This window comes from Pistacia vera, unplaced genomic scaffold, assembly GCF_008641045.1.
Source record: "Pistacia vera cultivar Batoury unplaced genomic scaffold, PisVer_v2 Contig578, whole genome shotgun sequence".
Classification (NCBI taxonomy): domain Eukaryota; kingdom Viridiplantae; phylum Streptophyta; class Magnoliopsida; order Sapindales; family Anacardiaceae; genus Pistacia; species Pistacia vera.
In genome coordinates, this window is record NW_022196421.1 from 488,892 (window position 1) to 505,419 (window position 16,528).

The 16,528-nt window shown below is 35.9% G+C and overlaps 2 protein-coding genes across 2 annotated transcripts in view; both read left to right on the forward strand.

Annotated features, from left to right (window-relative positions):
* The window catches only part of LOC116109318 (mitochondrial Rho GTPase 1-like), a 77,553-nt gene extending 67,487 nt beyond the window's left edge, over positions 1-10,066 (forward strand). The window contains exons 4-12 of the mRNA XM_031395553.1: positions 4,899-5,153; positions 6,317-6,385; positions 6,551-6,606; positions 7,390-7,471; positions 7,660-7,845; positions 8,478-8,590; positions 8,876-9,026; positions 9,496-9,682; positions 9,807-10,066. Coding sequence (XP_031251413.1) covers positions 4,899-5,153; positions 6,317-6,385; positions 6,551-6,606; positions 7,390-7,471; positions 7,660-7,845; positions 8,478-8,590; positions 8,876-9,026; positions 9,496-9,682; positions 9,807-9,880 — 1,173 coding nt within the window. The 3' untranslated portion in view covers positions 9,881-10,066. The remainder of the gene's footprint in view (positions 1-4,898; positions 5,154-6,316; positions 6,386-6,550; positions 6,607-7,389; positions 7,472-7,659; positions 7,846-8,477; positions 8,591-8,875; positions 9,027-9,495; positions 9,683-9,806) is intronic.
* A 3,894-nt stretch (positions 10,067-13,960) lies between these two features.
* On the forward strand, positions 13,961-15,049 carry LOC116109319 (putative UPF0481 protein At3g02645). The gene has a single exon (XM_031395555.1). It carries the CDS (start codon positions 13,961-13,963, stop codon positions 15,047-15,049), a length of 1,089 nt encoding a protein of 362 aa, XP_031251415.1.
* Positions 15,050-16,528: the final 1,479 nt, after the last annotated feature.

Below are 16,528 nucleotides of genomic sequence, written 5' to 3' on the forward strand. Positions count from 1 at the left end.
ATCAGGTATATGTACTTAGCTTGATAATTGGGATTGTAATTATGTAATTGTGGGATTTTAACTTGCAGTAGAAAGGAGTCACATTATCAAGGCCGTGTATATAATATACAAATGCTAGGGGAAGTGGAAGTGGAAGAGAAAACACATTATCAATAAACAAAGAGAGAAGGGAGAGATTCACCATAAGTAACTCATCCCTGCGGTACACAGTCTTTGAAAATTATGTAGTAAGCTCCAGTTAATTAATTTACACTTGGTCTTTTCTCTGGTCGTTCAACCTGTGTTCTTTTAAGTAGGAAATATGTGAATAAGCCAAGGAAGCAGGTGACAACTTGTGTGTATAGGTCTGTTGGTTCACATTACTGTAGTCTTTGTTTAATCGTTAAATTGAGTAGATGAACTTGTTTGTATATAACACATAGTAACTGAAATAATGTGGAAGGAAGCAGAAGGGAAAACGTATTATCGAAGAGAGATGGAGAGAGATACCATGAGTAACAAATCCCTGTGAGCTGTGACAATATTGGAGAGGAGGATCTTGGGAAACTGCTTCTCGCACCCACACTATTATTTCTGCATTTTCTGTCAAAATATTCAGGTTCTGATTAATTCACTTGTTCATGTTCTTAATTTGTTTTATGATAATTAATTAATTGGATTGCTTTGATAGGTAATATATATGGTATGTTTGATTGATTGGATTAATTCCTACGTACTTGATGCTTATGATTTCCATGTAATATTTGGTTCCTACAACTCTCATTTTATTCTATTTTTTTTTTTTTTCTTCACCAAGAGGTTTAGAATGGATGAAATATATGGTATTATACTGTAGAATATTATCTTAAAGAATAGTAACTCAATCTCAAATCACTCTCCTCACAAACAATATTTTGAAAATCGGACCGCTCCTTGATCTGTTCAAGGGACCGCTTCCCAGTTTCCTGGTCAAATTGGTCAAACCGAACTTAACAAAAATACCATTGATAAATTACACATCAGTCCCTAAAAGTTTGAAATCTAGCAAACACACCCCTATAATCTGGACAGGAAACCACAAAGGGGACAACGATCGGAGGCCAATTGGACTTTGGGATATTCGGGGTTTTGATGTGGCGATGAAGCTGATGCCGATAGTGGTGTCAAGTGGGGTGTTTGGCGTTGGAATCAGGGCTGCCGATTGAACCGACAATTCGTTACTATTCCACTAGTCCAAATCCAACCCAATCTAACCCAATTGCAAAACCGGGTTTGAGGGGTAAACTAGATTGGAGTTAGTGATGGTTCTTGGTCAGACTGGTCGGTTCAGTCCGGTTTTCAAAATAGTGCTCACACATTTTCAAATGTATTATCTTTTTCACTACTATCGGCTTATCTAAGTTATTCGCACTTTAATAGGGCTTCTTACATCTACTTATTAGAATAGGATGTTTTTAAATAAAATATTTGATTTAAATTTTTAACTATATATTTATACCATTTGATTCAATGGTATAAATTCTCGAGTGCTAGATATTTAGGCAACACGTGGGGTACAAGGGTTGTCTCAGTTAGGTACTAGTCTTCTTTGATCGTTGGACTATCACGTGTTAAATAAGAAAATTATCATGAGCAGAATGGGAAGAACCTTAACAAGATGATTGAAGTATGTCAAATATATATATAGTGGACGTATCGAAAAGAGAGGGAGTGAGACACCATAAGTTTAAAACATATATTTGAGAGAAGGAGCTCTGGTGCTGTCGACTACTTATTAATTTCCTGCCAAAATATTCAGGTTCAAATGTGCACCTGTTTCATTTTTTTTATTATATTCGTGTTCTTTCTTTTTATCTTTTTGGTACAGAAAATATTAATCCTAGTTATTCTGATGTTTGGTTTAAAAAATTAATAAACCATTCATAAATAACATGTTATGAATATCGATGCATATGCTTTCAAAGAAAACGAAAAAAAAAAAAAAAATTCTATGTTTCTATAATTTCTAACTCTGAAAATTGTTTAAGATGTTATATTTATCAACTCATTTTAAGGTATTACATGATTTAGATATTAAATTGAATCTTGTTTAAATCGTCATTTCACCTAAAAGCATGCATAAACTAGGTATTAATTCGACATTATATTAGTCTACTATTTTTTTTTTTTTTTTTGTTTTAGAATTATTTTAGGATTATAAACAAAAGAAACCTTTAATTAGCATCCAAGTGGTGTGGATATGAGAGATTGTGTAGTATCTTATATGAATAAATATTTGTAATATATGAGAAAATAATGCATGCATATAAGTTAGGAACTCGAGGCAGTTTTAAGTAAATAACCTCATGCACATAAATGATTTCCTTTTGAGTTTGCATTTATCTATTTATTTTTAGTGACTATTTTGTTTGCACTTTGGTTATAGGAATGAACTTGGAGATGAGTGCTGATACGTTTACAAGTCCTAAAACACTTGTAAACATGAGTGGACAAGGAATTACAAGTCCTAAAACACTTGCTAATTCGGTTAAATCAAAGAGTTTCATTCCAAGTCCTAAAACACTTGGATTGTGGAGTGTGGAAAGCATTGGAGGAGATTCGGCCCAAGCAAGTCCCAAGGGGAGAGAGAGCCCAAGCACTTCGGCCCAAACCATTCCAAGTCCAAGCCCAACAAAGGAAGCTCAAGTCCACCAAGAGAGAAGCCCAAGTGTTGAAGTGAGCCCATTCGGCTCAATTCTCTTTCCAAAGGGGAAAGTCCACTTGAACCCTTATTGGATCCAATTGCAAGATCTTCAAGGCCCAATCTCTTACACCCTTATTAGTAGACTTGATTAGGATCATTGATCAAGTTTTGGGCTAATAAAGTGAGTTTTTTCAACTAATAGGGTGGTTAAAGACATGAACCCTAGAATTAGGGAATCATGTCCCTTTTTGCATTAAATGGGTATGGCCTTAAATTTGAATGGAAGGCTTGTAATTTTTGTGTAATATTTATTAATTTTCATTTTCTTGTAATGTATTTGTTGATTACTCTTTTAACCTTGTAATTGCCTATATAAAGGCAACTATTCTCCTTGTAAAGTTAGTTCATGAAAATTATCAAAAACTTGGTTTAACCATTGAGAGAACTTTGTGTTCTTATTGAGATTTCTTTATCCAAGTCTTGGCAAGGAGATTTGGTGGTGAATCGATTCAAGTTGGTGGAGAATTCCTTTATGCTTGAAGTGTTCATTCTTGTCTTAACCTAAAAATTGCAAGTAAGTGTGACATTGCTTCCATTTGTGTTTGGCCGAATTTGAGCTTGAGTTTAGGCATATTTTTGTGTTCTTTGTTGTTGCAAATTGGTTGGATTTGGATCAAGTGCTTTCTTGAAACATGAGGATTTGGTCCAAAAGTTGTGTTATGCCTAAAAAATCAGGGCTGACGTGGACTCTTGTTAGTAAGGGCCAATCAGAATTTAGGGAGGCTTTTTATCCTCTAGACGTTGCCACGTCACACAATGACAGAAGAGGTATGGTTCCCGTCAGTGTAGCAGGTGAATGTCAGACTTGCGAGTGTATAGGAATCGTCCACCTGCCCAAGCCCTACGCGATTTAAGGATGTCTCTTGTGCAGACAACCAATGAGAAGTGGGTTAGGAATTGTACCTCACTTGCCGGACTGTAGACTCATGATTATTACCTTGAATTTCCCAACTATAAATAGGGGGCTCATCTCTTACGGGATTGGCTTATCTTTAGTCTTAAACAACATACATTCTCTCTTTCTCTCTATATATTCTCTCTAGATTGTAATTCAGCTCGCTGCACGTGATCTGTTTGTAACCATCTATAATAGAACCATAGTGGACGTAGGATTCGCTTTTGAGCATCCGAACCACTTTAAAAACCATTTTTTGTTTATTCTCTCGCTACATATTTTCATACCAGTGTAATTTCTAGGCCCGCTTAGCACTTTGCATATGTGAGTCGTTGGTGTCAAAATCAAGCATCAACAGTTTGATGCTAGAAGGAGGGCCTGATTTAGTATCTACTCTTCATCAAAAACCTCTGACCGATCAATCTTATCCATCAGCAAATGGCTCGCGGTTTCGAAACCGTTCAATCCTACTTCAGGAAGACACTTTCAATTTTGTGGAAAAGTGTGATAAGTGCCAGCGATTCGCGAACATACCGCGAGCTTCTTCCCACCAGTTGACGACAATGACCAGCCCTTGACCGTTCTCTATGTGGGGAATTGACCTTATTAGGCCCATGCCAACTGGAAAAAGGGGCGTCAAGTAAATTGTGGTCGCGGTAGATTACTTCATCCGATGGGTTGAGGCTGAGCTTCGATCACTACCAAGAAGCTCAAAGACTTCGTCTTCAAGAATATAGTGTGCCTCTACGGGATTCCTCATACACTCATCTCTGATAATGGGAAGCAGTTCGACAATGAGGAATTCAAGCAGTTTTGCGATGAGCTAGATATCCATAAAAAGTTTGCCTCAGTCGCAAGACTGCAAGCCAATGGTCAAGTTGAAGCTGTTAATAAAACCATCAAGCACACACTGAAGGCCAAGCTTGTCTCTGCCAAGGGCAATTGGGTCGATGACCTCCCAGAAGTTCTATGGGCACATAGAATGACTCCGAGAATCTCTACTTCATAAACGTCTTTCTTGCTAGCATATGGTTGTGAGGCTATGATCCCAGTCAAAGTAGGGACTGATTCACTTTGAAGAGACTTATTCAATGAAACATACAATGAATCACTTCTACGTGCAAATCTGGACCTAGTTGAAGAACACCAGGACAAGGTTCGGTTAAGGATAGCATTTTACCAGCAGCGTGCGAAAAGGTTTTTTGACTCTAAGGTCAAGAAAAGAGACTTTCAGCAGCGTGTGTTTGAGGTTTGTGAAGGTCCTAATAATTGTTGTAACAGGTCAAATGTTTCAATTCTCCATTACAACCTTCTGAAATAGTAGGTGTTAAGAGGGTTGTGCAAGAAAAATTGCGAGAAGGAGTCAATGATCGTGGTCTTACACTGGCGGGGTTTCTTTTCCTTCATGCACTATTTATTGAAAAAGGACGCCTTGAGACAACATGGACTGTCCTTAGGAAATTTGGATATAATAATGATATTAAACTTGCGGATGAATTGATTCCACATTCATCATTCAAACGAGCACCTGATCAGGTAACAGTTTTTTAAGTGCACTAATGATTGCTACCACTCTAGTTCAACACAAGTGATCTTACCTGTTGTTATTTTTTTATGTATTTTTGTATATTTTTCCTAGTTTTGAATGGAAACTGTATTAAGTTATAAAGAGGCTTTATAAACATTTTATAGAAGAATTTCCAGATTGAAACATGTGATTTTACTGCTTTGAAGCTGTAGGTTCATGACATGCTAGACTTGAATTCATTGACAATATCTTTAGAATACTGGAGTTCTTTGGTTGCTAGTTAAGAAGTTATTTAGAAGAATTCAAATAAATTTTATAATATTATGCTGCAAAAGCAATTGTGCTGGATTGGGATACAACTGTTCTACTTTGCTTCTGGAAGTGGACCAAGAACTTAGGCTAGTTTGTGCACTTCTCCCTTCTGTTGGTGGAAATTTGCTAGCCTGGCTTCTATGGTCTTGTGCATGCAGTTGGCATATCAGCCCTTGATTGCCCGTGGTCCTTGGGACTCTAAGAAAAGCTCTCTAGTTTAAACTTCTCATTATTTAATGGTGAATTTGGACAGAGAAGGAAAAAGATGAACTTGCAGGTACTTTCTCCTCTCTCTAGGTGCATTTCATCCAATTCTAGAACCATAATTCTTCGATTCGACTCTCTTTTTTCAGCTAAGGAGGTTCTTCTTTGAGATGAATTTCATCCTTTCACCCTTTTCAAGTGTCCTATTACTATTGGGTGGGATCGATCTGAGCAGCATCTCAACTAGTAAACAACTTATTAGGAACTCAATACGGCCGATCAAAAGTGTTACACAATCATTGAAAATATTAAGTGTAACAAGGGGCCAAACTTGGTCTACAAGTTACAAGACTGAAACCAAAGTTTGCAGAATATAACACATTGAAATTTGAAATCTGGTTGGGTGTTGCTGAGCATAGATTCTAAATAGTTGAAGCCTAGCGTTGTTTTTCTAATTTTGTTATGTTCATGGGGTTTTAGGTTGTCTCTTATTACCTTCTGGTGAGACATTCTACCTAATCTAGTGTTAAGTTGAAATGTTTAATTCTTTGTCTGTCTGTGCTATGTCACTGTGTATTTTAATGTTTGCCTCCATGTTTGTTTGCAGCTTGCAGTGTTATTTAGATGCTTACTTTTAGTTTTTGCTTTTGTGTAGAGCGTGGAGCTGACTAATGAAGCTGTTGACTTTTTGAAGGGAATCTTCGAACTTTTTGACTCTGATAGTGTTTGTCCTGGCCTGTGTCTTGGTGCATACTTGACGTTTAACTGTGCTGCTAATGAAGTTTCGAGTTTATTTTGCACAATTAATGCTTTCATTATGATATGGTTAGAGATTAACTGTTTGCCAAGTAGTTCACTAGCTTACAAGATCCTAAGTGTTTCATACCAGGACAATACCCTGCGGCCAACTGAAGTCGATGATCTGTTCTCTACAGCACCCGAATGGTATTATAATGATCATTTTTTTACTAATTTCAATAACTTATCTACTTATAGTAGAAAACCATGTAATCGCCTGTTGGATCAACAAGTCACTCAAATTCTTCTGTTGTTAATTTGATTTGATGAGTATTAAGGAATAGCTGTTGAAAAATACTTCTTCAGATGATGATTTAGCATTATTACTTAATACAACATGGTTTTCTGGGGAGAAATAGGGATTGCCACATAATATTCTTGCTAGATTGAATGTCTTCTAGGATAAGCTGCCACTTTCGAACTGTTCCCACATAACATTTGACTTATTTCTTTCAGAGCACATTTGTGGTTTGGTAAAGGAGAAAAGACCAAAGTCGTATGGAATTGTGCTGTTTTACCTACTTTATGGGTGATTTGGCAAGAAAGAAACAAAAAGATTTTTGAAGATAGATGTGAGGAAGATATCTTTATTTTGTGTACAGAGCCTGTTTGCTTGCTTTTCTTTCGGCTTTGGTGTTTAAAAGCTTGTCAGGATACTTCTCTTTTCCTTATTCACTTAATTTAAAAGGGGTCTTTAGTTAATGTTGTGCTATTGATTTAGATTTTTTAGTTACCCATAGCGTGTTCAAAGAGCTGTTCATTATATACTGTATAGATATTTTTGTAATCCTTAAATGAGTCCTACTTTTTGTGGATCACTTGTTTACTTGTGAAGCAATTGTGATTATTGATATCCTTTAAGTTACTTAACAAAAAAAATGTACATCTATATATAGATAAATGTTTTGACTCATTTTTCATTAACTTCAGTCCTTGGGATGAAGCACCATATAAGGATGCTGCAGAGATAACTGCACTGGGAGGACTATCACTCGATGGGTTTTTTTCACAGGTATTTGTTTGAAGAATTGATAAATAAGCGGGTAAAACAACATCCACGTTAAGTCTATCTTTAGTTTAGAGGTTCTTGTGTTCAGTATATTGGTTTAACATAAACTTTCACTATCAAATAGCAGTGTAAACTGCTGGAACTTGTTTATCCTCCTGATTCCTAATTTATGATGAATATTTGTGTTGCAGTGGGCATTTATGACACTTTTAGACCCAGCTTCTACTGTGGAAAATCTGATATACATTGGATATACTGGTGATCCTTCTTCTGCTGTCCGTGTGACAAGGAGAAGACGTATAGATCGTAAAAAACAACTATCAGAAAGAAATGTTTTCCAGTGTTTTGTTTTTGGGCCAAAGAATGCTGGAAAGTCCGCATTATTAAATTCCTTTTACGAGAGTTGAAAGAATACACATGTAAGCACATATTGAATGCTGTGGTTCATTCATTTTTTTATTTTACTATTTGTCATTGCATGCCTTTCAAATTGTATGTTTCTTTTTGACGTCATCTTTTGTTTTTCTTAGCTTATGAAGTTGGTATTTTGCTGCATATTATAAATAAGCAGTTCAGATTCTTCTCCCAATGAGTTTATCAATACTAAAGAAAATGCATCCCAAATTTTATGTCAAATTGTGAATTATTTACTCTTTTAAAATATGTCGTCATAGTATGCATGGCTGCGACGTGCTTCTAGCTTTTAAGTGGGTTAACATAATTGCCATCAGCTTTTGGTTCTTCAAATATTAGATTGATAAGTATAATCTTTAAGAGTTGACTCTCTTCTCTTGTTTCTATCTTTTAATTTGGGTAAAGTTAAAAAAAAAGTAGTGTTTAGAAGATCTTGTTTCTTTTTTAAAAGGATTACCTAGATCTTTTGTACTTCCTAGTTTTAACAGTGTGCTATTTTTTTTTCCTCTTAAATGTTATCTGAGTTTCTGTTTATGTTCTTAAATGTGTGGATGGTTTGATTCTTTGACTAACTGTATTTTGCTTGTCTCTGCAGGGAACTAGAAAAATCCTTGTGTTGCGAGAAATTCCTGAGGATGGAGTTGGAAAACTACTCTCTAATAAAGATTCTTTGGCTGCCTGTGATGTAGCAGTTTTTGTTCACGACAGGTAGACTGAAGGCTAGAATGAGTATTGCTTCTAGTCATCTAATGAACTGTGATGTTAAAATCTTTTGAAATCATATGGTTTGGCCATTTCTAATCAAGGATTTAAATACAGAATCATGGTTAGCTTCACAAAACCATTTTAACTCTATGGGTGAGAATGCAAAAAGAGGTTCTTTTTGTCTGTGTGACTCTTTGATATGCATCTTCTGCCAGCTATCACTCTTGGAGTGGTAAGTTTTGTTGTTACATATTTTAAGTTCATTTGTTACTCCATTTGCTTCTGCAGTTCTGATGAGTCCTCATGGAAAAAAGCAACTGAGTTACTTGTAGATGTTGCCACTCATGGTGAGGATACTGGCTATGAGGTGCCTTGCCTCATTGTTGCTGCTAAAGATGATCTGGATTCATTTCCAACCGCAATACAAGATTCTACCAGGGTATGTACTTAGTTTGATAATTTTTTTCGTTTTTAAAGTATTCTAATCAATGATAGCAATAGTGAGTATTTTCTCTTCTTGGGTTAGGAAATCAACATCATCATGCTCTTGATTTGAAAGGTCTTTGCTTAATTAAGTACTTTATCTTGGTGTTTCTTGTGGTTAATTTCTTTTTCTGTGTTAAGATTAATTTTCTGGCTGATATGTTTCTTGGCTGAGCAAAAATGTCCTGACTGTAGAAGTCAATGCCTATCAAGACATTTTATTTGGTCATTCTTGGTTACTAAGTAAACCAAGACAGTTTTATTGTTGCAATCTTGAGCAATGCTAGAGTTTAGATTGTTTTGTGCTCATGTATGTGGGTAAAATGCAGTATTATATGCTGTTTCACCTTTTTCCTTTTAAATCCATTTCTGTTTTTAAGCTGGGTTGAAAATTAACTAACTTTGTCGGAATATTGCTATTGTAGGTTAGTCAGGATATGGGAATAGAAGCTCCTATTCCAATTAGCTCAAAGTTGGGTGATTTCAATGATATATTCCGGAGGATTGTAGTTGCAGCAGAGCATCCGCACTTGAGCATTCCAGAAACTGAAGCTGGGAGAACCCGGAAGCAATATCATCGACTCATTAATCGCTCGCTTATGTTTGTTTCAGGTTTGTTGATTGTCTGGGTCTAAGCTTTATTTTTACCTACTAAAATAATAAAAAGCAAATTCATAAATCTTCCATCTACTTGTTAACTGTGTACCATGTTATTGCTTGTGTTTCACCGTTGCAGTTGGAGCTGCAGTGGCCATTGTTGGACTGGCAGCTTACCGTGTCTATGCAGCAAGGAAAAACACCTCTGGTTGAAGGATAAACGAACGAATATTCGCTATTCACTGGCCGAGTCTTCTTTTTGATAACTTTCTCAGGTTCATTGAAATGGCTCATCTGATTTAATTTCAAATGCAATGTCATTAATTTATCCTTTGTATCCTTGAAGTATTTTATTTAGGTGAGCTAGTTTGGATGGAATAGTTCTAGTAGTAGAAATATCAAATGACGTACAATTGAACAAGTTATTGTGCAGGGCGTGTGCAATATAAGAAATTTTGCTACAGATTGTTCCTAAATTGCCTTTTTGATGATCACTCACTCTTTTGAGAGTTCATTTAAATTTCGAACTGTTGGTTTGGACTTGTGATTTTCACAAAACTCTCCACCATGTGAATGGTTCTGAGTTCTGCCATAATCTCTTAAAAGTTTATCTCATGCTCCAGACTTAATTAAATTTCAAGCAGTGTTTTAAAACCTGGCCCGACTGGTTGAACCAAGACCTGGAGTTTTCACTAGGCCCGATTATAAATTTTCTTATTCACCTAAATCTCTAAAAATTGGGATGATGATTGGCGAAAAATTGAAGGCTGTGATGCTGGGGCTTTTGAAGAGGAATGGTCGGTGAGTGCAATGGTGACAACAAAGTTGATTTCTGGTGAGTGAATTAATTGGAAATTGAAAAAAAGGGACAACGGCAATAGTCAGATTTTGCCGGCGATTGGCAAGGCAAACAGGGGTGTGGTGAGATGGGTTTTGGTCCGGAGGTTGATAGGGGTATTTTTGTGGTGTTGCAGAGGGTTATTGACATCGACAGTGGTGAGATCGGACCTTGGTTTTCTCAGGAATGGGGCTCAAGGGATGGTTGGGATTGCGTTTGGTGTGTCGTCACCGCTAAGAAGTCGACCTTCGATTTGTATTTGAGGTGTGTTTGCTAAATTTCAAACCTATAGTGACTCAACTGTAATTTTAAGAGTGTATTTGCTAAATTTTAAACTTTTTGACACTTGGTTTGGTTGGTCGATTAAACCGGTCAACCTGGGACCCAACAATTTTGCTGGGTTTCACCCTAGGTTGGTTATTAAAACACTGATTTCAAGTACCAGAGCAAGCCTACATGTGCAAGAAGCTAGATCACAAACATCCTTTGCATGGGAGATTTATATACACATCTATGATTTGTCAAATTGTGATATGTTGGAGATCAATTACACAAAAATTAACTGAATCTAACCGGTGCACTGTCTTTAGACTGCAGCCTCAAAATCCATATTGTTTATTACAAGTATTTGAAAAGTCAGGTCCTTGAAAATTGAACTAGTAACTCAGGGTGAGTTAATTCTTTCTCTCATCAAATTAATCCAGGAAGTGATAATTACAAGAATTCATGCTTAATGATAAGTTATCTTGTATTGGCATGTGGCCACTTGTCATCATTTTATAGGTTTGGGTCTACCTCTCATTAGACAAATTTCTCGGGCTTGGGCTTGGGCTTGGGCTTGGGCTGTTTTAATGATCCAGTTATGATTATTTAACCCATTAGATGTGGATACTTGCAAACCTTTCATGCCCGTGGGCCTTCAGTTTGTGAGGAATCCCGAGTCTAGGTTGTCTCAACTCTCAAGTCCAATTTCTTGCCACCTAAGCAAAACCCAAAATGGTTTGATGATTAATCTTATTTTATTTAAGGCTGATGTTAACTTAGGTCTTTCTTTAATCCTTCAATTAGCATTTGTTAAATAGGTGTTAGGTACATAGTCTTTGAAAATTATGTAGTGCGCTCCAGTTAATTAATTTAAGCTTAGTCTTTTCTCTAGTCGTTCAACTTGTGTTCTTTTAAGTAGGAAATATGTGAATAAACCAAGCAAAAAGGTGACAACTTTTGTGTATAGGTCTGCTGGTTCACATTACTGCAGTCTTTATTCAATCATTAAATTGAGAAGATGAACTTGTTTATATATAACACATAGTAAGGCAAATAATGGAAGCAGAAGAGAAAACGTATTACCCTGTGAGCTGTGACAGTATTCGAGAGAAGGATCTCGGGATCAGGAAACTGCTGCTCTCAACTACGCAATTATGTTTTCATTTCTTGCCAACATATTCAGGTTCTGATTAATTCGCTTATTTATGTTCTTAATTTGTTTTATGATAATTAATTAGTAGGATTTTTTTTTTTCCTTCACCAAGAGGTTTAGAATGGATGAAATATAGGGTATTATACTGTAGAAAATTATTAGGCTGTATTATTCCTTTTTTCCTTGTTATATATATATATATAAAACAAATTATTAAGACTAATTAACTAAAGAAATTAATAAGAAGAACAGTTGAACAAATTCACTTCGATATATATTTAAGAATTTATAGAAGCATTTATTTCTTGCAGATGGTTGGTATCTATTTAATTAGCTATTAGTCTTCATGGAATTAACGTGTTGAATAATAAAAGTATCAGGAGCAGAAAAGTATGTCAAATATACATAGGGAGAACGACTTATACATATCCAATGTTTGCCGAAATGATAAGTTGGTATCCAAAAGGTTTTAAAACGACAAATGAATACCTTCCGTCATGTACTGTTAGTGATTTTCGTTTGATAATAGTGAAAAGACTAAAATGCCCTTGAAAGTTTAATTTTTAGTTTTTTATAAATTTATAAATTTCTATATAAAAAACCCCCTAAGTTTGCTAATTTGACTAAATACCCCAATATATAAAAATTTTATAAAATAACAAAAACACCCCCGCCACCCACAGTGCCAGATTCCGGCCACCACCGCCGGAATCTGGCCGAAAAATTGTGTTACGACATAGACCCTTCGGATCTGTGTCGTAACACACCGATGTGGCCTTTTCCGGCCAGATCCGCCATGGATCTGGCCGGAAAAGGCCAGATCTACATCTGGCCTTTTTCGACCTCGACGGCCAGATCTGGCACTTTCCGGCCAGATCCTCCACGGATCTGGCCAGAAAATGCCAGATCAACGTGTTACGACACAGATCCGATGGGTCTGTGTCGTAACACAATTTTCTGGCAAGTTTCCGGTCTTGACGGCCAGATCTGGCCGTAGATCTGGCCTTTTCCGACCAGATCAGCCACGGATCTTACCGAAAAATGAAAGATCTACGCGTTACGACACAGATCCGATGGGTCTGTGTCGTAACGCAATTTTCCGGCCAGAGGCCGGAATCTGACACTGTGGGTGGCCAGGGTGTATTTGTTATTTTATAAACTTTTTATATATTGGGGTATTTAATCAAATTAGCAAACCTGGGGGTTTTTTAGAAATTTTTAAATTTATAAAAAACTAAAATATTAAACTTTTAAGGGTATTTTAGTCTTTTCACTATTATCAAATGAAAATCACTAACAGAACATGACGAAAGGTACCTATTTGTCGTTTCAAAATTTTTTGGATACCAACTTATCGTTTCGACAAACGTTGGGTATGCATAAGTCGTTCGCCCAATATACATATAGTGGACATATCGAGAAGAGAGGGAGTGAGATACCATAGGTTCAAAATATGTACTTGAAAGGAGGAGCTCTGCTACTATCTGACCACTTATTAATTGTTGGCCAAAATATTCAGGTTCAAATGCGCACCTGTTTTAATTGGTTTAGAAAGTTAATAAACTGTGTATAAATTACATGGAATGAATATTCATTTCATTATGAATATCAAGGTATATGTTGACAAAGAAAACGAAAAAAATTTATTCTATATTTCTATACTTTCTAACTCTGAGAATAGTTTAAGGTATCACAAGATTTAGATATTAAATCAAATTTTGTTGTAAAGTTGTCATTTCACTTGAAAACATGTCTAAACTAGTAAGTAGTTACTCAACATTAAATTTATTTGCTATTAATTTTGTTTTGTTTTGTTTTGTTTTTTTTTTTTTTTTTTGTTTTAGAATTATTTTAGATTATAATGAAGAAGAAAGAGAATTTTTTGTTTTTTGTTTTTGTTTTTTTGCAATCGTTATTCATTTCAAGGACACACATGGAACCCACTCCATCCAGTCCATTAAAATCACTCTCTCTCATATTTGATGGGTTCAGTTTATCTTTATTGTTAACTATTATTTTCTGTTTGTCATTTAGAGCGATGAGTAATTCCACTGAAAATAACGATATGGTCGACGAGGTTCTAATTGACATTGAGGAACACTCGCAGGCTGAGCCCACTGCTAATGAGTGTTGTATTTACCGGGTTCCTTTTAAGATTCGTAGAATGAAAGCAGATGATTACACTCCTCGATTAATTTCAATTGGTCCACTTCACCATGGTAAAAAAGAATTAGCTGATATGGAAAATAAGAAAAAAAGATTTATGAAATGCTTTCGTGACGAAACAAATGACCAGAAACTTGATGAAATTTCAACCTTCATCAAGAACAACGAACGAGGAATTCGTCATTCTTATGCAGAAATATCTAAGCTTAACAGTCTTCGTTATAGATTGATGATTATGTATGATGCCATCGTCATCATAGGGTTTTTCGTAAGGATAGCAAAGGGTGATAGAAGTGATTTACTGCTAGCTATAGACACACAAGCATATACTTTACGCTCGGACCTGCAACTAGTAGAAAATCAACTTCCGTACTTTGTCCTCGAGAAAATATACGAGATGTACTTACCTATGGCTGGCTTTGGTTTACCTACCTTCATGGAACTTTGTCGGTCTTTTTTTGGACAACATGCTGATTTCAAATTAAATCCATTAGCCCCCGGGGAGACGGTTAAACATTTTGCAGATTGGAGAAGAAGTACTATACTGAAAGGACACCCAGAAGAACAGCCACATGGATATATGGTTGATTTTCCTTGTGCAATGAAGTTGCATGAGTCAGGGGTGAAGTTTAAGAGTGTTGAACGAGAATGCAGACTCAAGGTAAAATTTGAAAAGCGAAAGCATAGAATCCCGTGCTTTAATCTACATGAGTTGCAAATACCACATTTCTCAGTGCATTCTCAGACCGAATGTTTACTTAGGAACATTTTAGCTTTTGAGCAGTGTCATTATCCATCAGATACTCGGTTTTGCAATTATATAATTTTTTTGGACTATCTTATTGATACTGAAAAAGATGTGGATTTGCTTGTGGGAGAGGGAGTTATCAAGAATAATTTGGGCAACAATACTTTAGTAGCAAATCTGGTTAACGAATCTTGCAGATCGATGATAACTTGAGTGTCCTCCTACTTCCCTGAGATTTGCAAGGAACTGAAAGACCATTATAACAATCCTTGGAACAGAGCGAAGGCAACTCTGAGAAGAGTATATTTCCCCAATATCTGGAGGGGCACAGCAACTGTTGCAGCAGTTATACTCCTAATTCTCACAGTCACACAGACTATATTTTCTATCTTGCAGGTCGTCTGATGTATTAGAATTTCTTGTCTCCTTCTTGTGTATTTTCAATTTTTTTATTTGAAGCTTTGTCATCCTAATAATGTATGTTTGCTATGTATTGCTCAAGACTCATTGTATTATATCCATCATTTCTAATAATTTTCTTTCATTTTCGTGGAAAACAAACACCATCAAGAAAATGTCTTGTTAGAATCTCACTGAAGGTTTCCAATTCTTCGTAACTCAAAGAGTCCAAATCAGAGGATAAATACTCTGCTTCAATTTCTAATCCATCTCCTCAATGTACTTAAAATGAAACAAATGGCTGACACTCTCACCGCTGCTGGCACACTTGTCATTGATGATGAACTATATTAATGTACATAAATGGTGGTCTGGGCATTAAAAATATGTGACTGTGGTAGCTAATCTCAAATTCAGCTAGATGAGATTCTATCACATAGCAAGAGACTCATTTTATGTTACAGACTCAACAGTTTCACATTGTAAAGCATAAGCATAATTAACGTCAGCCCATGGTACTTCTCTACCGGTTTTGCTGCTAAGACCTGGTATTTACTTGGATATCAGTTTTAAAATTCAGGAAGAGCTTCATTTCAAGCTCAATTTCGTAAAGCAGCAGAGTTTCGATACAAGTACTGGTGGCAGGCAAAAATCAGTAAGTTATTTATGAAGTAAAGTTGGAAAATAAAATTACAAATTACAAATTCAAATTCCATTACTTTGTAAAGATAGATTCTCAAAAGTCAATCAACTTACTTTAAATGTTATGAATATAAATATAATGTATTTACATTACTTTTTCTGTAAAAATTTTTATTAACCCCCTACTCTTTAATTTTATTTTATATTAGTCTCGATTCCCGATTCCGATTCTAACTATAAGAATCAAAACCAAAATCGCACAGTAACGATTCAAATATTTGGAATCAAAACTTACCCGTTGACGACCAGTTCGGATAGGAACGGAATTAAACCCCCGATACCCACCAGTTCCGGTTCAATCGTTCTTTTGAACACCTCTAGTTGTCACTGTAAAAGTCGACCTTCAATTGTATTTAAGGTATGTTTGCTAAATTTCAAACCTAAAGGGACTTACTGTAATTTTTAAGGGTGTATTTGTCAAATTTTAAACTTTGTGACACTTGGTTTGACCGGCCCATTAAACCAGTCAACCGGACCCGACAATTTTGCTAGGTTTCACCCTGGGTTGGTTATTAAAACACTGATTTCAAGTACCAGAGCAAGCCTATATGCGCAAGAAGGTAGTTCACAAACATCCTTTGCATAGGAGAT